This window comes from Loxodonta africana, chromosome 17 (genome assembly GCF_030014295.1).
Source record: "Loxodonta africana isolate mLoxAfr1 chromosome 17, mLoxAfr1.hap2, whole genome shotgun sequence".
Lineage (NCBI taxonomy): Eukaryota > Metazoa > Chordata > Mammalia > Proboscidea > Elephantidae > Loxodonta > Loxodonta africana.
This window is the reverse complement of record NC_087358.1, coordinates 2,298,959-2,325,286: the sequence shown is the minus strand read 5'-3', so window position 1 is coordinate 2,325,286 and position 26,328 is coordinate 2,298,959. Positions and strand designations below refer to the sequence as shown.

At 41.3% G+C, this 26,328-nt stretch overlaps 1 protein-coding gene across 5 annotated transcripts in view; it reads left to right on the top strand.

Annotated features, from left to right (window-relative positions):
- The first annotated feature begins 550 nt into the window (after positions 1 to 550).
- The window catches only part of NBEA (neurobeachin), a 914,947-nt gene continuing 889,169 nt past the window's right edge, over positions 551 to 26,328 (top strand). For all 5 annotated transcript variants that reach the window (XM_064269920.1, XM_064269919.1, XM_064269917.1 and 2 more), the window contains exon 1: positions 551 to 799. In XM_064269920.1, coding sequence (XP_064125990.1) covers positions 551 to 799 — 249 coding nt within the window. The remainder of the gene's footprint in view (positions 800 to 26,328) is intronic.

Below are 26,328 nucleotides of genomic sequence, written 5' to 3'. Positions count from 1 at the left end.
GGGCCTCAGCCGGGGGCGCCGGGCCGGAGTCCTTGTGGGCACAGCCGGCCGGCCGGGCGCGGGCGGAGCCGGTGGATGCGGGGCTGCGAGCGGCGGGCCGAGGCGGGAGGCGGGGGTAGCGGCACGGGGACCGGGGCTGAGGCGCCTGTAAACGGAACCGGGACCAGGGCTCAGGCGGGTGTAGCGGCACCGGGACCGGGGCTCAGGCGGGGGTAGCGGCACCGGCCGGGCTGAGGCGTCTGTAAACGGAACCGGGACCAGGGCTGAGGCGGGTGTAGCGGCACCGGGACCAGGGCTCAGGCGGGGGTAGCGGCACCGGGATCGGGGCTGAGGCGGGGTAGCGGGACCGGGACCGGGCAGAGGCGAGGGAGCGGCACCGGGACCGGGACCGGGCTGAGGCGAGGTAGCGGCACCGGGACCGGGACCGAGCTGAAGCGAGGTAGCGGGACCGGGACCGGGACCGGGCTGAGGCGGGGGTAGCGGCACCGGGACCGGGGCTGAGGCGGTGTAGCGGGGGCGGCGCCGCGGCGTCCTTGCCCCTCAGGCGCCCATGGCGAGCGAGAAGCCGGGCCCGGGCCCCGAGCCTCAGCCCGCGGGGCTCGTCGCCGTCGGGGCCGGGGCCGGCGGGATGGGCGAGCTGAGGGTCGGGTCCGGGCCCGGCCCCGTGGTGCTGCCCGCGGGCATGATCAACCCTTCGGTTCCGATCCGCAACATTCGGATGAAATTCGCAGTGCTGATTGGACTCATACAGGTCGGCGAGGTCAGCAACAGGGACATCGTGGAGACGGTGCTCAACCTGGTAAGGGACAGCGCGCTCGCGGTCGGCCTGGGCCCCGGTCTCCTCCCCGGCCCCCGTCCTCTTCCCGGCCGGCCGCGGACCCTTCGGTCCTGGCCCCTGTGCTCTCCCCACTCCTCGGGTCCTCCCTTCCCGGTGCTCGTACCTCCCCTGTCCCCGTGCCCCCCCCGGCCCCATACCCTGCCCCCTCGGCCCCATACCTTAGCCCCCGTCCCCATACCTTACCCCCTCGGCCCCATACCCTGCCCCCTCGGCCCCATACCTTACCGCTCGGCCCCATACCTTACCCCCCGGCCCCATACCTTACCCCCCGGCCCCATACCCTGCCCCTGGGCACCACACCTTCCCCTCCCCCATACCTCTCCCCCATACCTCCCCCCACCCCATGCCTCCCTTTCCCCCATACCTTTCCCTCCCCCCATACCTACCCCCACCCCCATGCCTCCGCCCCTCCCCATGCCTGCCCCCGCCCCCATCCCCTGCCCCCTTGGCCGCATCCCCTCCCTCCCAAGCCTACACCTTCTTTCCCCGCCCCGTTCCCCCCTCCACCCCCGGGGCATCACGCGGCGCGTCCCAGGAGCACAGGTCGTCCAGGCGGTGTTGCCCGAAGCCAGCTGCCCACCCCCGCCTCTCCTGCCGCCTGAGCTCGGTGCCCAGCCTGACACCGCGCAGCACCCCTCTCAGGACTGGGAGAGGGAGGACCCGTCCTCCCCGGCAGGCCTCCGGCCCACTTCAGGGCTCAGTTAGGGGCTTGGAGGCCTCCTCCCCCGCTGCTTTGCCCGCACTCCTCATTGCCCTGATGTATCTCCGAGGATGCACACCTGGCCCCTGGAGCCAGAGTCCCCGGTGCTGCTGAAACGCGAAAAGCCCTGAGCTCCAGCCTGAGCAGCTGGGTGTGCTGTTTTCCAGGGAGAAGGAAAATGATGCAGCCTTGCTCCTGTCTTTACCTGTGTTCCCAGGCTGTGATGGGATGGAGAGTGTCGAGGCTGGATTCCCACCCCCAGCCCCTTTAGGCAGGCTTTCCTCCTTGTATACCGCCCTGACTGTGCTCATCTCTTGGCCTTTGTTTCTTTTGTGCACACAAGGTGCTCACATGAGAGGGCACCAAATCATACAGGTTGGTTTCTATGGCTGCCTTCCGAGAGCGCGAGTGGCATATGGGGAAGGGCAACGGGAAGGTGTTAAATGGAGCCCTAGGCTTTGCCTTCTTTCAAGATAAGAAAGAGTTACTTCAGAACCCTGTATGACTTAACCTTCTTTCTCAGAAGCCTACAGGATGTCAGGGGAAGAAGTGGAAAGACATACGGAACTCAATCATAAATTGCAGATAATTAAGAGTGGTTCATTTTTAGTGCTTTGTAAATGCAGTTTTTGCTGCAGCAAAGCTTTTTAAACAGTTTCCTCAGCAGCAGCTAGACTTTGACGTACTGTAAGGTTGGGTTTTGGAAGGCAGCCTTAAATCAGGAGCAATCAGTTGACTATTGTATTTAGTATGGAGTCACAGGAATATAAAATATGCTTGCAAGGGGGGTTTTATAAGACCCATGCAATCTGATTTCTGCTAAGCAATTATTTTTATTTGATCCATTGGAAAACTGAAGGAAAGCTGCAGCTACAGCAGTGGTGCCTTGAGACATGGATTAGATAATGTGTTCGGTTTATGAAACTCTTAATTTCACAGAAAAGTTACAGCTGATTTTCTTTTTGCTAGTGTATTGAGTCAAAGAAGAGAATATTTGCACTACTGTTTTTTTATTGCTGTTTAAATACAAAACACCTCTTTCTGCTTCTGTGTACCCTTCAAATAAATCATCACAAAAAGTCAATAGAAGTTTGGGGGAATGCCACCATATTGACATAACCAGTTTCTTTTAAAAACACTAATAGAATTAATGGTTTCTTAGGAGGTTTAGTTTTAACCAGCTACAAATAGGAGGCCAGTATTTGCTTTTTTTTTTTTTTTTTAAAGAAGAGAGATTAAGTCTCAAAATATGTTAATATGTTAATAGGTACTATATTTCTGTATATTTAAAGGAACACATTTTAAGTGCTTTCCAGTTTTCATCTCACCAATACCATTTTTACTCAGATGATGTGATATTAGGTTATATTAATGAGTATTTGGTGCTTGCTTAGTACATTTTCACCTGGTAAGAGGTGGGAGAACTTTAAGGAGCTGCAAGCTGATGTGTGTGTGTAACCAGTTTGGACTGCAGCAGTAGCCGGCTGTGCTGGGTCAGTTCTTAGTAGATGTTGGTTCTATAGATAGTTGGTGGATTCAGAAAGGAAATAAAGTATTTCTTCTGGTGTAAAGATTTTTAACTCTTCAGTGCACTGACTGTCTGGCATGAAGTCTCAGATTGCAAACATTATTTTGGAGATGTTACCGTTAAGTTTAATTAATTATTAGAAATAAAGTAATACTGAAATGGTATATCCCCAGATCCCCTTAAGGCCTTGTAACTGCATTGATCTTTGGAATGAAGTTAAGTTTAAAATTCTTTTTTTTATATATTTAAAGGATGCAGTAGATTTTTAAATGAACACTTTGGGGGAAGAGTACCCATGACAAAAGGAGCTATTTGTTACTAAGTTGTTTACTATAATGATTATGAAATATGAATTGATCATATGAAGTGTAGTAGTTCTTGAATTGTAGGGTTGGGCTTTATCTTTTCCATATACTTATAATGAAAGTCCCATGTGAAAATTTAAGCAGATTCCAAAAATATTTAGAAGTTTAGGCATTTAAGACAATTAACAAAGTATAATTATTTATTTGATCAGTTAACCAGTAAAACCCATTTAAGGTGCTCAGTGGCTTATTAGAAATTGCAAGCCTCTATTTTTTTTTTAATGTTACCTCTAAAATGAGTTTTCAATTTTCAGTCCTAGTTTAAAACATTAAAAGCTTAAGGTAGAAGTAGTGAATTATCTATCACAATGCCCTTATAACAGAAAAGAAAGGAACTAATGAAATTTCAAAAAACAAAACACGGTTTCAACCTTAAACAATATCCTTTCTCAGTCATCTTTGTCAAAATATTTTTCTTTCCTTTTTTGTCCTGTACGTTCTTTTCCCGTATATGAGAATACTAATAGCTTGACTTTTAAGTGCTATTTTTCGTGTGCCTTGCCCAAAGAATTGAAAGGTTTGTAGAGTAAAGTTTAAGCATGCAGTAAGATATATGACTTCTTCAGCACAGCTGTGGCTGTCATTTTTCTGCTTTTGTGTGTAAAAGCGGGGGATCCATTTCCACTACTCGGGTAGGTTGTAGGAGTTTGTTGAAGAATCACCAATATAATGAGAAAATAAAATGGATAGTGTTAATTGTAGATGCAGTGTATTATTGTATAATGATATCTTAGTTTACTTAAAACGTGAAAATATTCCGTGGGTAGTATTAGGAAGATAAGTAAGTTTGTAAATGACATTGCAGTGAAGTATATTGTCAGGGATATTGCATTCAGCTTTGCCAGTGCAAGGAACTGCTCATCAACAGACTTTGGCTTTGGCAGGAATTATTTAATGAGTTTCACTGTAGAAAAGGGATTTTGTTGGTTGTTTCAATTATAGACCAGGCATATTTTTTTATCTATTACTTCCTTTGTAAACACAATTAATGTATATTTATGTAAAATCTTTCCTTCTTTGAAGGTAAATGCTGTGTAAATATCCTGTGTTACCTTTGTTTATAACATGAAAGTCTCTTTTATTGCAATTTTAGTATAATCAAATTTTTAGTAAAAATAGAGGATTAATATTTACTTAATGAGGAATTCACAATAGAGTTTTTTTGAATAGCTGTCGTCTGTGGTATAATCCTGTGAGGTTTGGCTTGAATATTTTAAAATATTTACTGAGATATATCACTGCATCTTTATTTGTGGAAAATAGTATTTCCTTTGATAATTTCGTTTTTTACCTTCTGAGTGGTATGGTATATACTGTCTCGAAAATATAACAAGATATTTTTAAGGAATTTTGTGGCATATAAGCATATAGGTAATGATATTTTTGTTAAAAGAATTTCAGGTTACTTCTCTGTACTTGAATGTGACAATATCTTTTCTTAGAGTTTTTCCATTACAGCTTGATAATCAAAATAATTTTCATTTTAAAGATTTTTAGAATTTCACAAAGAAAAGGTCTATTCTGCATTTGAATAAAATTTATTTAAAAAAATATACAGCTGTATCTTAGAAACATGGGAATCTTTATGTACTAATAAAACCACGTTTATATTAAAAGAGACTATATTTTAATTATGTTGACATGTAAGCCTTTTAATATTAACTTGAATTATATTCTTGCTATTGGGTATGGAAACAAATTAAGGATCCATATGCAAATACTGGAAGTTTCAGTTTTTAAGAAATTCTGAGTTTTTTTTCCACAGAAATATTAACTTAGTCACATAATGACACTAAAGCAGTAAGTATTCTGTAACCAGTCTATGATCAAGTTTTCTTAAATTTAAATAAGTATTTTGTGTAAAAAAACAAATTCATTGCCATCAAGTCGATTCCTACGCATAGCGACCCTATAGGACAGAGCAGAATTACCTTACAGAGTTTCCAAGGAATGACTGGTAGATATGAACTGCTGACCTTTTGGTTAGCAAGCCAAGCTTTTAACTGCTATGCCACCAGGGCTCCAACTATTTTGTATATTTGTATATATTTTGTATATTGCTAGTCAATTTTGGCAAAGCTATGCTGTTTAATTAAAAATATCTCAAGATCCCTCTTTTACTATGCTTTTCCCAAATAAAAAAGAAATTCATTGACTCTAGGAGACCCAACCCCCAGTTTTAGTTCACTTTTGTGGTTGTGTTATAGATAAAATTCAGTTATCCACATTTCTCGACTATTTAAATATTACTCTGAATAAGTTAGTTTCACAGGTTTTTCATTCCTTGTCTGCATTTCTCATATTTTATGTACTGTCAGCACAACTCTTTTGTATCACTCATCATTCTCTAGTATTGCAGCTACTTATGTTTCCTCTGTTAGCTGTGAGCTCCATGAGCGCAGGGGCCATAACTAAAGTATGTTTGTTTTTTGTGTTTCTGGCTCTTGGATAAGTTAAGTGCATTTTGAGTACTGTGTGCAGGACACTGTTATCAGGTCGTAGAAGACAAGCTTCTGAAATTGTCTTCAAGAGTAGAGTCAAGAACTCGGCATCCCAAAATCAGTTGTTGTTGTTAGGTGCCACTGAGTCGATTCTGACTCATAGCAACTCTGTGTACAACAGAAACACTGCCCAGTCCTGCTCTAGCCTCACAATTTTTGTTATGCTTCAGCCCATTGTTGTAGCCACTGTGTTAATCCATCTTGTTGAATATCTTCCTCTTTTTCGTGGACCCTCTACTTTACCACGCGTGATGTCCTTCCCCAGGGACTGGTCCTTCCTGATAACATGTCCAAAGAACATGAGATGAAGTCTCGCCATCCTCGCTTTTAAGGAGCATTCTGGGTATACTCCTTCCAAGACAGATTTGTTCATTCTTCTGGCAGTTAATGGTATATTCAATATTCAATCCATAATTTAAAGGTGTCAGTTCTTCTTCAGTCATTATTCATTGTCCAACTTTTGCATGCATATGAGGCGATTGAAAACACTAAGGCAACCCATGGTGAAATAAACTTATATAACTCTCATGTATTATACCTTCAACCAAATGTGTATTGTATGTATATGATGTTATCTGTGTAGGCGTTACCGTATGTATAATATTTTGAACTAGCACCTGGCACTACGAAGAACCTGGTAATAACTTTTTTCAGTAAACGTATGATTATGATCAAATACAGGCACATAAAACATTGTGTGATTATTGACAAAACATATGATGCTTTGAATAGAGATTAAGAAGTATTAGCATGTGTCATATTACCAAGAATAGCAGACATCTCTTGTTTTTATATGTCTAGCATACATTCCCCCTTCTGGTGATGGTGCTTCAGCTTTCCTTGGTGGAACCATCATCCCCCATTCTTAGTTCAGCTGGTTTAGGTGGGGTTGACCTCAACTCCCACAATTAACTGTTCAGGATGACATTTAACTGCAGGTATCTCGAGTGACCCAGGACTTGTGCTGCACCTTTTTTATGTTGGGGGTGCTGAATTGGTAGACTCTTAGCCTGTACCTATGCGTTCCTATTTTAGAACTTAACTAGTGTGAAAGCAAGAGGGAGAAATAGGTTCCTGATTCCGTTTGAGTTCCTGGAGCTCTCTTTTTCTGTGGGGATTGTTATCTTCTAACCATTAAATTCTATTAAAAATTTTTATTTTTATTAGGATTAGCACCAAATCAGTTTAAGTTGGGTTTTTTCACTTGTCAGCTGAAAGAATCCTCACTAGCAGAGATGTTGGTGTTTGGTGCCATCTAGTCAGTTCCAACTCATAGTGACCCTATGTACAAAAGAATGAAATGCTGCCCAGTTCTGTCCCATCCTCACAATCTTTGCAGCCGCTGTGTCAGTTCATCTCATTGAGGGGCTTCCTCTCTTTCACTGACGTTAGGGGCAGGAAATGGGACATTGTAAGGGACAGGCCTTAACTGTAGAAGTGGAGTGCAAGGCAATGAGGATTTTGCTGTCCCCTAGCAATTCCTTTTAAGGAACTACAAAGCAGCTGTTTAAATTATCTTTGCCCATTGAATGGAGCCCTGGTAGCGCAGTGGTTAAGAGCTACAGCTGTTAACTAAAAGGTCGGCAGTTCGAATCCACCAGCCACTCCTTGGAAACCCTTTGGGGAGTTTTACTCTGTCCTATAGGGTCGCTATGAGTCGGAATCAACTTGAAGGCAACAGGTTTGAATTTTTGGTTTTGTTACCTTTGCCCTTAGAACTACTAAGGTGGGAACTTGTAGGATGCAGGGACATTTTGGCCACTTTTTGAGGTCTTTGATAATGTCTCAAAAAAGAGTGATTGACTTTGTTCCAGACTTGCTGCATAAAAGTAGAGAGGGAAAGAAATGTAATTTTTCCAAGTAAGAGACTCTTTCTGCATGTAGCTACCATCCAAGATAGCAGAGAGTCACATTACCAAGAGCCTTACAGAGTTGGAAAGCCCAATTTTTGTACCCGTGCCAAAGTTGGTAGGAGGAAAGGCAGGAGTTTAAATGGAAAGGAAGTAAGATTCTGTTTTACAGGATTCTCCCCAACATCTTACTAAGCTGAGGGGTAAGGACATAAGAGTACAGCAAGGCGCATTGCTATGAGGCTGAAACTTAAAAGCTGAAAATTAGATTGGTATATCTTTACAAGATTTCTTGATTTGGTTGCTGATTCAACCAGTTGACCCAATTAAATTGACCAAAAGCTTACTAAGGTTTCAGAGAAAGTACTTACAGAGTAACCTCAAGGCCGGTAATCTAAGGCCTGTGCTCTTTTACGTCTTAGGCAGTTCTGAGCCCTTGAAGCTTCGGCAAGAGAAAGTGGGCTGCTAAAGCAGTACAGCTGGTGGAATGGAAGTCTCCATCAATGACCCTCTCAGATATGGCTATGGAGGAGAATGCACAGGGCAGTCTTCTGAGGTTATCAATGCATCCACATAGGCTGACCAAGGAGCTCTATTGCCAGGACAGGAAGTTCTTGCTACCTTAACCAATAGCAAGAACAAATGCTCTGAATTAGTGAAAATTCACCTTTTCCACTAATCTAAATGGAAGTTCCTGTTGTTATTTGTGTGTGCCGTTTACCATTGTATATTAATGACACTGGAATGGTTGCATTTGTTATGAAGCTCTATATTGTCAGATGATGAGGTACCACCAAGAATAATGCTCACAACACAAAGATTTCAGACTTGTAGCTGAATGAAGTAATTTAACACCATTAAGATCTTGATGAACTATTTGGAGGTCTGTTCTCCTGAATCATGGGTGATCTTAGTACCTGCGACAGTTTTTCCTAATTTCCCGCTTTCAGTGGGGGTGGTAGAGGACTGGGGAAAGGGACTAGCCGGGGGAAGGGCAGGAATAGACATGAGGTAACACAAGTTCCTTTGCCTGTAGTCCCTTCTGTCTCTTCCATCCCTTGGGTCCCTCACACGTAGAGGTGAATTTCACATGTGGATGTAGTAGGATCTGAATGATGAACCTAGGCAAATAACACTGACCTCTGGAAGTATTAGTTTAAAATATTTGAAAGACTACATGGGTTACAAAACAAAGTGGCAAGTTACGAGGATTAAAAACACTTTTATGATCTCTTTATTTTAGAAAATAACACTAGCTTGTATTTTAAATAACTCTTAACTATTCACAATGTACTTGTGAAATTGGGCTGTATTATCTAATCCTCAGAATAACCCCTTTTTACAAATACAGGTCCCCATGTGTCAGTTTGTCGTACGCTGGGGGCTTGCATATTGCTGTGATGCTGGAAGCTGTCCAACCAGTATTCAGATCCATCGCTGGTCACCCATGGTGCACAGGTTTCATCTGAGCTTCCAGGCTAAGACAGCCTAGGAAGAAGGACCCGGCAGTCTACTTTGAGAAGAATTAGCCACTGAAAATCTTACGAACAGAAGCAGAGCATTGTCTGAAACAGTGCTGGAAGATGAGCCCCCCCCAAGTATGGAAGGCACTAAAAAGATGACTGGGGAAGAGCTGCCTCCTCAAAGTAGAGTCAACCTTAATGATGTGGATAGAGTCAAGCTTTTGGAACCCTCATTTGCTGATGTGGCATGTCTCAAAATGAGAAGAAACAGCTGCAAACATCCATTAATAATCGGAACCTGGAATGTATGAAGTACGAATCTAGGAAAATTGGAAATCATGAAAAATGAAATACGTAAACATCAATATCCTAAGCATTAGTGAGCTGAAATGGAATGGTACTGGTCAATTTGAATCAGATAATCATATGGTCTACTATGCAGGGAATGACAGTTTGAAAAGGAAATGGCGTTGCATTCATCATCAAAAAGAACATTTCAAGATCTATCCTGAAGTACAACGCTGTCAGTGATAGGATAATATCCATATGCCTACAAAGAAGACCAGTTAATATGACTATTACTTAAATTTACACCACAACCACTAAGGCCACAGATGAAGAAATTGAAGGTTTTTACCAGCTTTTGCAGTTTGAAATTTATCAAACACACAGTCAGGATGCGTTCATAATTACTGGTAATTGGAATGCGAAAGTTGGAAACAAAGAAGAATTGGTAGTTGGAATATATGGCCTTGGTTAAAGAAAATATGCCGGAGATCGAATGACAGAATTTTGCCAAGAGCAGTGACTTCCTCATTGCGAATACTTTTTTTCACCAACATAAACGGCGACTGTACACATGGACCTTGCCACATGGAATACACAGAAATCAAATCGACTACATCTGTGGAAAGAGACAATGAAAAAGCGCAATATCATCAGTCAGAACAAGGCCAGGACCAACTGCAGAACAGACCATCAATTGCTCGCATGCAAGTTCAAGTTGAAACTGAAAAAAATTAGAACAAGTCAAGGAGAGCCAAAGTACGACCTTGAGCATATAGCACCAGAATTTAGACACCATCTCAATAGATTTGATGCGTTGAACACGGATGACTGAAGAACAGATGAGTTGTGGAATGACATCAAGGACATTATCCATGAAGAAAGCCAAAGGTCATTAAAAAGAAAGAAAGACGAAAATAAATGTCAGAAGAGACTCTGAAACTTGCTCTTGAATGTTGAGTAGTTAAAGCAAAAGAAAAAAAAGAAAGAAAGAAATGATGAAGTAAAAGAACTGAACAGAAGATTTCAAACGCGGCTCGAGAAGATGAAGTATTATAATGATGTGCAAAGAGCTGGAGATAGAAAACAAAAAGGAAAGAATACGCTAGGCATTTCTCAAGCTGAAAGAACTGAAGAATAAGTTTGAGCCTCGAGTTGCAATAGGGAAGGATTCCATGCGGGGAAATATTGAACGAGGCAGGAAGCATCAAATGAAGATGGAATGAATACACAGAGTCTTTATACCAAAAACAATTGGTCAATGCTCAACCATTTCAAGAGTTAGCATACAATAAGGAACCAATGATTCTGAAGGAAGAAGTCTGAGCTGCACTGAAGGCATTGGCGAAAAACGAGGCTTCAGGAATTGATGGAATACCAGTTGAGATCTTTCAACAAACAGATGCAGCGCTGGAAGTGCTCACTTATCTATGCCAGGAGATTTGGAAAACAGCTTCCTGGCCAACTAACTGGAAGAGATCCATATTTATACCTATTCCCAAGAAAGGTGATCCAACCTAATACATAAATTATCGAGCAATTATCCTTAATATCACAGGCAAGTAAAATTTTGTCGAAGATTATTCAAAAGTGACTGCAGCAGTATATCCACAGGGAACTGCCAGAAACATAGGCATGATTCAGAAGAGGACGTGGAACCAGGAATATCGTTGCTGATGTCAGATGGATCCTGGCTGAAAGCAGAGAATACCAGAAAGATGTTTACCTGTGTTTTATCGACTGTGCAAAGGCATTCAACTGTGTGGATCATAGCAAATTATGGATAACATTGAGAAGAATGGGAATTCTGGTACACTTAATTGTGCTCATGAGGAATCTTTACATGGATCAAGAGGCAGTTGTTTGAACAGAACTAGGGGATACTGCATGGTTTAATGTCAGGAAAGGTGTACGTCAGGGTTGTATCCTTTCATCATACCTGTTCAATCTGTATGCTGAGCAGATAATCTGAGAAGCTGGACTATATGAAGAAGAACGGGGCGTCAGGATTGGAGGAAGACTCAACCTGCATTATGCAGATGACACAACCTTGCTTGCTGAAAGTGAAGAGGACTTAAAACACTGATGCAGATCAAAGACCAGCCTTCAGTATGGATTACAGCTCAATGTAAACAAAACAAAAATTCTCACAACTGGACCAATAAGCAGCATCATGATAAATGGAGAAAAGATCTAAGTTGTCAATTTTTTCATTTTACTTGGGTCCACAGTCAACACCCACGGAAGCTGCAGTGAAGAAATCCAATGGCATATTGCATTGGGCAAATCTCCTGTAAAAGACCTCTTTAAAGTGTTAAAAAGCAAAGATACCTTGAAGAAAAAGGTGCACTTGATTGAAGCCATGGTATTTTCAGTCTCATGCATGTGAAAACTGGACAATGAGTAAGGAAGACCAAAGAAGAATTGATGCCTTTGAGTTGTGGTGTTGGTGAAGAATATTAAATATACCATGTGACTACCAAATGAATGAACAAATCTGTCTTGGAAGAAGTACAATCAGCATGCTCCTTAGAAGCAAGGATGGCGAGACTATGTGTTACATACTTTGGACATCTTATCAGGAGGGATCAGTCCCTGGAGAAGGACATGATGCTTGGTAGAGTACAGGGTCAGCGGAAAAGAGGAAGACCTTCAATGAGATGGCTTGACATAGTGGCCGCGACAACGGGCTCAAGCATAACAACGGTTGTGAGCGTGGTGAAGGACTGCATGGTTTTTCGTTGTGTGGTACATAGGGTTGCTATGAGTTGGAACCGACTCTGGCACCTAAAGACAGCAGATACAGAAACAAGGTTGTTGTTGTTGTAATTAGCTGTTGTCAAGTCCACCACAACTCATGTTCACCCGGTGCACAACAGAATGAAACGTTGCCCATGTGGTTTTCATTGGCTGATTTTTGGAAGTAGATCTCCAGGCCTTTCTTCCTAGCCCGTCTTAGTCTGGAAGCTCTGCTGAAACCTGTTCAGCATCATAACAACACCCAAGCCTCCACTGACAGATGGGTGGTGGCTCCCCTTGAGGTGCACTGGCCAGAATTGAAGCTGGGTCTCCTGCATGGAAGGCGAGAATTCTACCACCTAACCACCACTGCCCTCCCGACAAAGTTATGTATGTGTTAAGGAGTAGAGCTGGGACTCAAACTCAGGCCAGGCCTTCAGATTTCAAAGCTAGAGTTCTTTTCAATTACTAAGCAAAATGTAGCTACTTGGAAATTATCCCAAAGGCCAGTATTGTATGAGGAGATGATGTTGGAATGAAAGAGACCACCTAGCTTCAGTAAGAGGATTCTGTGATAGGGAATGCTTCCCATGGAGCAGTTAGAGGAAACAAAAGTGAATGCAGGATAATTTTAGGGATTTGTACACAGAAGTGAATACCAAGAGCTATACTATGAGGTATTTTTGAATTTTTGGAAATAACTGACTGTAAAAAACTAAAAAACTGACTATACGGTATTATAAATGGTAGCTGGCTTTGGATTTTATACTTTTTAAGTAGGCAAAATGTACTTTACATATTACTCTGAAATAAAATAATAGCATATATTAATGTATCTATTTATACAGAAAAATTTGATTTGGTGATTTTCTTGCTTTAGGGACAGTTATATGAACCACTGTATGTACCATATATACTTGGATAAAGCAAATGAGTTGTAGAAGGAATTATATTGGAGTCTAAAAAAATCCATTGCCGTCAAGTTGATTCCAACTCATAGCAACCCCATAGGACAGAGTAGAACTGCCCCATAGAGTTTCCAAGGAGCACCTGGTGGATTCAAACTGCCAACCTTTTAGTTAGCAGCAGTAGTATTAAATGACTACAACACCGGGGTTTCCGTACTGGAGTCCAGTAATACAATTTCCAGTAGTTGTGATACCTCTCTCAGTTTACTAAAGTAGAGCATACATTAATTAACAGCAAATTTTATGGAAGCATAAATTTCTAGATGTATTTCTGTTTAGCAGATACTTTCATTTTCTGAAAGAAATAACTTGCAGTTGATTTTAAAATGCTATATAAATATTTCTCCCCCACGTGCCTGTCAGTTTGTCGTACTGGGGGTGTTTGTGTGTTGCTGTGATGCTGGAAGCTATGCATTGCACTGGGCAAATCTGCTGCAAAGGACCTCTTCAGATTGTTGAAGAGCAAAGATGTCACTCTGAGGATTAAGATACACCTGACCCAAGCCATGGTATTTTCAGTCACATCATATGCGTGTGAAAGCTGGACAATGAATAAGGAAGACCTAAGAGTTGACGCCTTTGAATTGTGGTGTCGGCAAAGAATATTGAATATACCATGGACTGCCAAAAGAATGAACAAGTCTGTTGTAGAAGAAGTACAGCCAGAATGCTCCTTAGAAGCAAGGGTGGCGAGACTGTGTCTTATGTACTTTGAACATATCGTCAGGAGGGATGAGTCCCTGGAGAAGGACATCATGCTTGGCAGAGAAGAGAGTCAGTGGAAAAGAGGAAGACCCTCAACGAGGTGGATTGACACAGTGGCTGCAACAATGGGCTCAAGCATAACAACGATTGTAAGGATGGCACAGGACCGGGCAGTGTTTTGTTCTGTCGTGCGTGGGGTCGCTGTGAGTCGGAACCGACTCGACAACACCTAAGAACAACAACAACAATATAAATATTTCTAGTAGTATTTAACATTTTTTCGCATTTGAGAATTGGCATTTACTGACTTGGGTTTTTTTTTTTTTTTTTTCTGTTAATATCCTCTCCCATTTGATGTAAACGGGGGTTTACTTTAATATAATAAATCAACTGTGGCTGAGGTTAAGGAGTTGTCCAAGGATTCAAATTTGCTTAGTGACAGAAATGAGACTCAAAGCTAGATCTTCTGTTTCCAAATTTGTTGCTAATTAAAATGCACCATTTCCTTTGATAATGGTAATGCTGACAATGATAACAGAAGCTTACATTTATTGAATCTGTACATGTCAGATACTGTGTTAGGCATAAGACGTGCATTATGGTATTTAATCATCTTGAGTAGGCTGTACGAGGTCAGTAGTGTCATCCCCTCATTTGGGAGAAGGAAACAGACCTTCAGACAGCGATAGTCATAAAGTTTATAGGAGAGCTGTAATGTGAGATCTTCAGTGAAATAAAAATAGCTGTTGTCTTTCCAAGTTAAACCCATGTGCAGGATCTTAAAAAAGAAGTGTTTTCAGCTCTAATTATACAAATATTTTATTATAAAATATCATAGAATTATTTCACTTGATTTGTACTAATTCTTTATAACTTGATTACCCTTTCAAAGTCCTTGAATTTAAATTTTGAAGTATTTAGTTTTTAAACCTTATGAGTCATCAATGGAAGAATTTTTCTCATAATGTATTTACTGTTACTTGCTAAATAAATAATTATTAAACTTCTCAAGTTATCATATTCTTCCATAATTTATCTGAAGGACTCCTGCTCATGTTTCAAGATTTCACTTTTACCTACTGCTGAAGCCACACCTTCCCTGACTTTCGCCTAAAAGCTGTTCTGCTCAGATCATGCTTCCCATAGTGTGTTGTACCTATCTGGATTTAGCACTTACACATATATTTTCATTACCTATTTACTCGTCAGACTACCCTAGAGACTGAATCCACTGACAGTCAGAGTATTCTCTTATTCACTTTGGTATCCTGAGAACTTAGCATAGAATCTGGCATTTTGTGGGTACTTAATGAACATTATTTTGAATGAATATGTTTTATCTTTGATAGAGTTACTTTGCTCTTTCGGTCATTTTTGGCTCGGGTACAAATCTTTTCAGGTTTTCAGATTTTTGTGTTTATATGTGCATGGTTTATGTTTTTAAAAACTTTTTTTGGATATCTGACATGGGTAAAAAGTCATAGCGTTTTTAGGTCTGACATCTAGCCCATCTCGGCAAGGAACCTGAGAACTGGTAGGTTAAGATCATACACTCTTTACAGACGGAAATTAACACCTAGATTCCCTGACTCTCAGTCTAGTGCTCTTTTCATTTTATCTTTACGCCTGCAGTTCCACTTTTCTTCAGCTCATTGGGGCTTATAGCTTATAACTTTCGTATAGAAGCATTATTTTTTTTGCTCATAGGCTCAGAATATTTGGGTGATGGTTAAATAAACTGTTGAATAATCCTAACCCAGGGTTCTGTTACCAGAGTCAAGATACCCATTGGGTCTAGAGAAAATAATAGCACAGTCCATGCCTTCAAAAAGCTCACAGTTCAGCGCAAGGGGATAGAAGAACAGATAGAATGGTAAAGTGTGATACTGCAGAGCCGTGGACGAAATGCTGTGGAGACGTTAATGGATTCATTGACTTGGTCTGGAGGAGTCTGGATGGCTTCAGTGGGTAGATTAATTTGAACCGGGTTTTGAAAGACAAGTAACTTTCCCAGGATAAAAGGAGCAGGAGTGGAAAAGCTTTCCACAAAGAGGGAATAGCATACTCATACAAAAGCTGTCTTAGTCATCTAAACCCATTGCCATCAAGTAGAATTTGATTCATAGAGACCCTGTAAGACAGAGAAGAACTGCCCCATAGAGTTTCCAAGGAGCACCTGGTGAATTCAAACTGCTGACCTTTTGGTTATCAGCTGTAGCATTTAACCACTACACCACCAGGGTTTCCCTGACTCATCTAGTGCTGATACAACAAATACCACATGTGGATGGCTTTAACAAAGAGAAATTTATTTTCTCACAGCCTAGGAGGCTAGAAGTCCAAATTCAGGGTTCTGGCTCCAGGGAAAGGCTTTCTCTCTCCGTTGGCTCTGGGGGAAGGTGCTTGTCATCAGTCTTCCCCTGGTCTATGAGCTTTTCATTGCAGGGACCCCGGGTCTAAAGGACGTGCGCTATTCTCCTGGCTCTTGTTTCTTGGTGGGATGAGGTCCCCATATCTCTGCTTGGTTCTCTCTTTTATATCTCAAAAGAGATTGGCTTAAGACATAACCTAATCTTGTAGCTTGAGTCCTGCCTCATGAATATAACTGCCCCTAATCCCACTTTAGGGGGGATTAACTGCCCCAATCCCACCCACCTTCCCCCACCTGTCTGTCAGTTTGTCGTACTGTGGGGGCTTGTGTGTTGCTGTGATGCTGGAAGCTATGCCACCGGTGTTCAGATACCAGCAGGGTCACCCATGGAGGACAGGTTTCAGCTGAGCTTCCAGACTAAGACTAGGAAGAAGGACTCAGCAGTCTACTTCTGAAAAGTATTAGCCAGTGAAAACCTTATGAATAGCAGCAGAACATTGATATAGTGCTGGAAGATGAGCTCACCAGGTTGGAAGGCAATCAAAAGATGACTGGGGAGGAGCTGCCTCCTCAAAGTAGAGTTGACCTTAATGACGTGGATGGAGTAAAGCTTTCGGGACCTTCATTTGCTGATGTGGCACGATTCAAAATGAGAAGAAACAGCTGCAAACATCTATTAATAATCGGAACCTGGAATGTAAGAAGTATGAACCTAGGAAAATTGGAAATCGTCAAAAGTGAAATGGAATGCATAAACATCGATATCCTAGGCATTGGTGAGCCGAGATGGGCTGGTATTGGCCATTCTGAATCAGACAATCATAGAGTCTACTATGCTGGGAGTGACAGCTTGAAGAGGAATGGTATTGCATTCATCGTCAAGAAAGTTTCAAGATCTATCCTGAAGTACAACGCTGTCAGTGATAGGATAATGTCCATATGCCTACAAGGAAGACCAGTTGATACGACTATTATTCAATATTTACGCACCAACCACTAAGGCCAAAGATGAAGAAATAGAAGATTTTTATCGGCTGCTGCAGCCTGAAATTGATCGAACATGCAATCAAGATGCATTGATAAATACTGGCGATTGGAATGCGAAAGTTGGAAACGAAGAAGGACCAGTAGTTGGAAAATAAGGCCTTGGTGATAGAAACAATGCCGGAGATCGAATGATAGAATTTTGCAAGACCAACGACTTCTTCATTGCAAATACCTTCTTTCACCAACATAAACCGCAACTATACACATGGACCTCGGCAGATGAAACACACAGAAATCAAATTGACTACATCTGTGGAAAGAGATGATGGAAAAGCTCAATATCATCAGTCAGAAGAAGGCCAGGGGCTGACTATGGAACAGACCATCAATTGCTCATATGCAGGTTCAAGCTGAAACTGAAGAAAATCAGAGCAAGTCCCTGAGAGCCAAAATATGACCTTGAGTATATCCCACCTGAATTTAGAGACCATCTCAAGAATAGATTTGATGCATTGAACACTAGTGACTGAAGACCAGACGAGTTGTGGAATGACATCAAGGACATCATCCATGAAGAAAGCAAGAGGTCACTGAAAAGACAGGAAAGAAAGAAAAGACCAAGATGGATGTCAGAAGAGACTCTGAAACTTGCTCTTGAGCATTGAGCAGCTAAAGCAAAAGGAAGAATTGATGAAGTAAAAGAACTGAACAGAAGATTTCAAAGGGCCTCTCAAGAAGACAAAGTACTATAATGACATGTGCAAAGAGCAGGAAATAGAAAACCGAAAGGGAAGAAAACGCTCGGCGTTTCTCAAGCTGAAAGAACTGAAGAAAAAATTCAAGCCTCGAGTTGCAATAGTGAAGGATTCCAGGAGGAAAATATCAAACGACACAGGAAGCATCAAAAGAAGATGGAAGGAATACACAGAGTCATTATACCAAAAAGAATTAGTTGACGTTCAACCATTTCAAGAGGTGGCATATGATCAGGAACCGATGGTACTGAAGAAAGAAGTCCAAGCTGCCCTGAAGGCATTGGCGAAAAAGAAGGCTCCAGGAATTGATGGAATATCAATTGAGATGTTTCAACAAACAGATGCAATGCTGGAGGTGCTCACTCACCTATGCCAAGAAATATGGAAGACAGCTACCTGGCCAACTGACTGGAAGAGATCCATATTTATGCCTATTCACAAGAAAGGTGATCCAACCGAATGTAGAAATTATAGAACAATATCATTAATATCCCACCCAAACAAAATTCTGCTGAAGATCATTCAAAAACGGCTGTAGCAGTATATCGACAGGGAACGGCCAGAAATTTCAGTCTGGTTTCAGAAGAGGATGTGGAACCAGGGATATCATCGCTAATGTCAGATGGATCTTGGCTGAAAGCAGAGAATACCAGAAGGATGTTTACCTGTGTTTTATTGACTATGCAAAGGCATTCGACTGTGTGTATCATAACAAACTATGGATAACATTGGGAAGAATGGGAATTCCAGAACACTTAATTGTGCTCATGAGGAACCTTTACATAGATCAAGAGGCAGTTGTTTGGACAGAACAAGGGGATACCGCATGGTTTAAAGTCAGGAAAGGTGTGCGGCTGGGTTGTATTCTTTCACCATACCTATTCAATATGTATGTGGAACAAAAAATCTGAGAAGCTGGATTATATGAATAAGAACAGGGCATCAGGATTGGAGGAAGACTCATGAACAACCTGCGTTATGCAGATGACACAACCTTGCTTGCTGAAAGTGAAGAGGACTTGAAGCACTTACTAATGAAGATCAAAAACCACAGCCTTCAGTATGGATTACACCTCAACACAAAGGAAACAAAAATCCTCACAACTGGACCACTGAGCAACATCATGATAAATGGAGAAAAGATTGAAGTTGTCAAGGATTTCATTTTACTTGGATCCACAATCAACAGCCATGGAAGCAGTAGTCAGGAAATCAAAAGACGCATTTCGTTGGGTAAATCTGTTGCAAAGGACCTCTTCAAAGTGTTGAAGAGCAAAGATGTCACCCTGAAGGCTAAGGTGCGCCTGACCCAAGCCATGGTATTTTCAATCACATCATATGCATGTGAAAGCTGGACAGTGAATAGGGAAGACCGAAGAAGAGTTGACGCCTTTGAATTGTGGTGTTGGTGAAGAATGGACTGCTAAAAGAATGAATAAATCTGTCTTGGAAGAAGTGCAGCCAGAATGCTCCTTAGAGGCAAGGATGGGGAGACTGCGTCCTACATACTTTGGACATGTTGTCAGGAGGGATCAGTCCCTGGAGAAGGGCATCATGCTTGGCAGAGTACAGGGTCAGTGGAAAAGAGGAAGTCCGTCAACGAGGCGGATTGACACAGTGGCTGCAACAATGAGTTCAAGCATAACAACGATTGTAAGGATGGCTCAGCATCGGGCAGTGTTTCGTTCTGTTGTGCATAGGGTCGCTATGAGCCGGAACCGACTCGAGGGCACCTAACAACAACAACAGTCCCACCTTATTAACATATAGAGGTGGGATTTGCAACTTATAGGAAAATTACATCAGATGACAAAATTGTGAACAATCACACAGGGTGATGGAGTATAGTCTTGCCGTGGTTGTCTCCCCTAATGCTAACTACCAAAACCCATTACCATCAAGTTGATTCTGACTCATGATGACTTTATAGGATAGAGTAGAACTGCCCCATATGGTTTCCAAGGCTGTAATCTTTACAGGAGCCGACTGCCACATCTTTCTCCTGCGGAGTGGCTCGTGGGTTCAAACTGCAGACCTTTTGGTGTGCAGCGCAACCTTAACCACTGTGCCACCAGGACTTCTATGCTAACTGGAAACTACAATACATTATATCAACTTCATTTCTTCTTGTGGAAATCATATTTTTATTATTTTGCTAGTATTCATTTACTTTATTTTTTTATTTTAGTCTTCTCAAGCTTGCCTAGGGAGGTGGTGAAATTTTTCAGGGTTTAGTTCCTTGAAGTTTTTCAGGAGCCCTATTTGTGTTGTTATCTCATTTGTGCTCAGACTTCTGACAGTATTTGATATAAGGGTATGTGTTTTTCCTATCAACTCTTCCTATTTTTGACTCCCGAAAGTTAAATTAAACCGTTGCAGAAAAACTATATATACCTGTGTACATAGTCGGCATTCGATAAATACTGGATGAAAGAAAAGGATTGACTTAAACTGGGAAAAGATAAAGAAGACTTATTTTGAGTGTATCATAGCTTCGAGGATATAAACAGATAATTAACTGATGGAAATTAATTTTCTCTTTGAAATAAGAGATTATTGGATTTATAAAGATAACAGTGTTTTGCTCTTATTAAAATTAATTGTACATCAATTTTAAGTGTAATATGTGCATTTGAATGTTTTTCTTACTAAGTTTGGCAGTTGTTTCCATGAGTGGTAAGATACTTGGGCATATGAGCAGCTCAAGAGAGTTACATGCAAAGGCAGTGAGTTTTCACAATCTGTTTTTGAGTTTTCATGATTTGAGCTCTTGCTAGAAGAAATTGACTTCCACTTTATAACACCTTGTATCCATATGCATGAGACTAGGGTTATAGAGGAGACTTAATGTTTGGTAGCTAACCAGATATTTTCTAAAACCATTTGTTCATATTATTTTGGAATTGCTTTACTCTCCTGCTCTCTGAAAACACCACAGATAATTTGTAGAAGGCAAAAACCAAAAGAAAAACCAAAACGTACTGCTTAATGCAGTATTCTAATGGAGCTGTAACATTTTTGCAAAGTAATGTATTTTCAGTAGAAGTTTACATGGCACTTGAGGTTCCCGTTTGACAGTTTCCACACAAATCATTCAGTGACGTTAGTTACATTTTTCACAAGTCAGCGTTCTCTTTAATTACGTTCCAGTTGTTCTGTTCCCAGTGCTCTAATTTCCCTGCCCCCTTATCTTCTCACTTTGCTTTAGAGTAATTGTTGATGTTTTGGTCTCATGTAGAGCCAAACCAAACCCATTGCTGTTGAGTCAGTTCCGCTCATATCTACCCTGTAGGACAGAGTAGAATTGTCCCTTAGGGTTTCTAAGGAGTGCGCCTGGTAGATTCGAACTGCTGACCTTTTGGTTAGCAGTAGTACTCCACTATGAGGTCTTGCATTGAAGACTGGGAAACAAATCCCATATTTTGAGTGATTTTATAAACTGTCATATAGTCACTTATTCTTTATCTTAGGAGAAAAAAAGACTCTCACTTATGGTGAAAGTAAAGAATGTTCATCAGTGAAAAGGGGGTGCCCGGTTAATGTTTTTAAATTGTGACTGAGGGAAGAGATGACGGGAGATCTGTGGTAATGGATAAAGCCTGGTGCTGGTGATGGGCCTCATACATAGTAAGCATGCCATAAGTATTGTTACTTTTAAAAATGTAGGTCAAGATTTGAAAAGACGATGAAGATAGGGCATATGATGCCTATCTTGTTGAAAAGTTGGAATGCATGCATGTAAGTTTAGGCCTCGGGGAGGGAGAAGGTGAGTTTGGTTTTTAGTCCCTGGGTGGTAGAAATGGTTAAGGTCTGGAGAACTAACTGAAAGGTTGGCAGTTCAAACCCACCCAGAGGCACCTTAGAAGTAAGGTCTGGTGATTTGCTCCTAAAAGGTCACAGCCTTGAAAACTCTGTGGAGCAGTCCTGCTTTGCTCACTTGGGGTCACCCTGAGTTGGATTTGACTTGACTGCAGCTGGTGGTGTAGTGGTTAAGTGCTACGGCTCCTAACCAAAGGGTTGGCAGTTCGAATCCACCAGGTGCTCCTTGGAAACTCTGTGGGGCAGTTCTTCTTTGTCCTATAGGGTCCCTGTGAGTCGGAATCGACTCTATTGCACTGGGTTTGACAGGTAACAACAGCCAGTGCCACCCCCACCACCCTCTTAGTGCTTCTGAGGATAAGGAGCTATATGTCCAGGAGTTTGTGGCTGATGAAAAGGGAAAAGGTGGAGAATGGGATTAAAGTAAGTACATTGAGGGTGTTGGAAATTAAAATTTTATCAGTCTCAGAAATCAAAATTGCAAAAATCGTAACATTTTATCAAAATAAAATCTAAAAGAAAATTCAGGTTAGTCTGATGCAGTTCGGTATAATAAGACCTGGATCACCATGAATAAACTTGTTCCTTAACTGGTATCAGTACTGTTTTGTCAGATTTTTCTTCCTCTGTGAGAAATTTTGTCCCTTCCCTGCCCCCTAAAGTCTATTGTTTTTTTCTTTTCTGTGAATCAATTATAGTTTTCATTAACTCACGTTATGAAATTTAATACATCAGAAAAAAAAAATTAGAAGCCAGTTCAAATAATCATATATGTAATAAAGCAATAACTATAAACTAGTGTGGAGGCCTGGAGGCACAGGTGTAAGAACTTGGCTGCTATCCAAAAGGTCAGCAGTTTGAGTCCAGCAGCTGCTCCTTGGAAACCCTATGGGGCAGTTCTCTGTCCTATAAGGTCGCTATGAGTTGGAATTGACTCGATGGGAACAGGTTTGGTCTAGTTTATAAACTAGTGTTTTTCTTGTTACGGTTTTTAAGAGTTGAAATATAATGATTCGTTTCTACCAAAGTGTGACTTTTCAGCGTCGGTTTCTTTGGGGTACCTGTTCCTACGAATAAGATATGCCAAGGTGTGAATTTGGTGAGGGTTTTCTTGTAGTTGTTCATGCCTTACTTGCTTATTTCATTGGCTTTAGTGCTGAAGTCATCTACCTGGCAGAGACAGGGCACCCTCACTGGGTGGGATTGTAGGTGCAGTCTTTTAACCATGGACTATACTAAAATTAGACTCAAATGGAAATGTAACCCATTTCCTTGGTTTCATTAGCACCACACAGGGACTAACTGAACTAATTGGTCACAGTTCAACACCATTGCCCTTATGGTCATAGAATTGTTTTGAACCATTAACATTTTCCCATCCAGGCCTTAGCATCAAAAGAATTATTTTTAGGGTAGCTGATTTATTTTAGGGGTGGTTTGAGTAGCTGTGAGGAAGCATCTCACCCTGTGAAAGTACTCGTTTATATATGTTTTTAGGAAGTATGTTGAGCAAATAAGTTTTAGTCAGATTCGCTGAATTTTTTCATTAATTATATTAGAGTTTTTTTTTTACTCTAGAAATAATGTTTAACTTGATTAGTGATCTGCTCTAAAAGGTAAGCTAATGTATTTTAGTTAGTGCATGACCAACTGTCATTCAGAATCACAACTGAACCCAATTACATTGAAAAATTATGCAGCCAAACTCTGAAATAAATTGAAGATGACCTGCTTAGAAAATGTGAGATACAGAGACATTCACAACAGAGATTTCATTCAATTCCAGTGAAAGTGTGGTTGAAGTTTTGGATCAATATAATGCATCTGTATCTTAGAACCTTAATTTATTATCTGTATGTAAAATGATTAAGCATAAATTAATAGGGGTAGTTTGTGGGGATATAATTTACTAGTTAGGTGTATCCATTTGTGGCATATGTCATTCATTGTTGAAGAGAGACTCTTATTAATGTAGTTTATTTCTGAAGAAAAGCTTCATATTGCTTCATATGGTCAGATATTAATGTTTAATATACACTGATAAGTTAGTTATATCATTCTGTAACTGCAATTTAGTTATTCAGGATGGATTACTAGGTTTAATTTGTAGGTTATCTGTTTCTCTGATTTGTTACTATTGTACTTGACTGTTTTACCCACAGCTTGTTTGTAGCTACTTTCCACCTCTTCCCCCCAACCCGCACCTCTACTTTCCACCTTCCCCCCCACCTCTACTTTCCACCTCTTCCCCCCAACCCCCACCTCTACTTTCCACCTTCCCCCCCACCTCTACTTTCCACCTTCCCCCCCACCTCTACTTTCCACCTCTTCCCCCTAGCCCCCCACCTCTGCTTTCTACCTCTTCCCCACAGCCCCCCACCTCTACTTTCCACCTCTTCCTCCCCACCTCTGCTTTCCACCTCTCCCTCCCCACTCTCCCCACTATTTAAATGCCAAGCAGCCCTGCTGCTGCAGTGGTTAAGCGCTTGGCTGCTAACCGAAAGGCTGGCAGTTCAAACCCACCAGGTCCTCCTTAGGAGAGAAGATTTGACCGTCTGCTCCTGTGAGGATTACAGCCTGGGAAACCCTGTGGAGCAGTTCTACTCTGTCCTATAGGATTGCTATGAGTCAGAACTGACTCAGTGGCACTCAACAACAGCAGCATTTAAATGCTGGTCTGTTGGGTCTAACTATGTCTATTCATTTTCACTCTAACTCCATATCTGACCATGTATCCATTTTATTCCACAGACATTTATTATGTACTTAATATATGTAATTGTAGGAACTGAAGATACAATGATCAGGACATGGCTCCTGTCCTGGAATTTATAATACTGTAGAGGTGACCAGTACAGGCAATGGGATGTGTAAATTACATGGCTGAAATAAATTAGGGTGTAGTGGACCATACTGAAGGGAGAAATCTACCAAGGGAGTCCAAGGGAAAGCTTTAGAAAGGTGGCGGTGCTTGAGTTTGGAAGGAGGGCTGGATTTGTCTAGAGCTGTGCAGTCCAATGTGGTAGCCACCAGCCACAGGTGGCTGTTGAGCACTTAAAATGAGCCTAGTTGGAATTGAGATGTGCTGTAAGTATGAAATGCACACGTGATTTTGAAGACTTGGTATAAAAAATGTAAAAGATATCTCAAGAATGTTAAAATATCTATTACAAGTTGAAATGCTCTTTTGGTTGTATTGGGTTAAATAAAATATATTATTAAAATTAATTTGAAAAGTTTCCTTCTACATTTTCTTTTTAACATGGCTACTAAAAAATTTAAAGTTAGATATGTGGCTTGCATTTGTCACTTGCATTATATTTTTGTTAGTACTTAAAGAATCATCTCAAGTAAATGAACCGTTGGCAGTATGGAAAGGAACTAATATTCTAGCATGCTCTTTCTCTGTGTGTATATGTGTGTATAAAAAAAAAACCATATGGTTTTCCTGTTAGATGTCAGTAAACCTCACCTTGACTAATGCATTCATTTATTTGAAACAATTTAAAAACCGCATATCATTGGGGAGAACTGTTCTTCCTGCCTTGGTAAAAACGGCCTAAATAATTCATGGAAATCGATATGGCAACAAATTACAAATTACAATGCATTTCATTGTCAGGAAATACTGTTGGAAAGGAAATTGTAAACACTGATACAGAGGCAAAGAAAATTATTAGAATAAAATGTAGGAGGTTGTTTTACAGTTAGATGAAAGTACAGTTATTTCATATACATATGTATTGCTTATATTATTTGCTGGACTCTTTTGATTTTTATTGTGCTTTAAGTGAAAGTTTACAAATCAAGTCAACTCTCATACAAAAATTTATAAACACCTTGCTATATACTCCTAAATGCTCTCCCCCTAATGAGACAGCACACCCCTTCACTCCTCTATTTCTTTTCGAGTCCATTTGGCCAGCTTCTGACCCTCTCTACCCTGTCATCTCCCCTTCAGACAGGAGCTGCCCGCATAGTCTCATGTGTCTACTTGATCGAAGAAGCTTATTCACCAGTATCATTGTCTATCCCATAGTCTAGTCGAATCCCTGTCTGAAGAGTTAGCTTTAGGAATGGTTCCTGTCTTGGGCTAATAGAAGGTCTGGGGACCATGACCTCTGAGGTCATTCTAGTCCAGTCAGACTATTAAGTCTGGTCTTTTTATGAGAATTTGGGGTCTGCATCCCACCGCTCTCCTGCTCCCTCAGAGGTTCCTTGTTGTGCTCCCTGTCAGGGCAGTCATCGTTTGTAGCTGGGCACCTTCTAGTTCTTCTGGTCTCAGGCTGATGTAGCTCTGCTTTGTGTGGCCCTTTCTGTCTCTTGGGCTCATAATTACCCTGTGTCTTTGGTGTTCTTCATTCTCCTTTGCTTCAGGTGGGTTGAGACCAATTAATGTGTTTTAGATGGTGGCTTGCTAGCGTTTAAGACCCCAGATGCCACTCTCCAAAGTG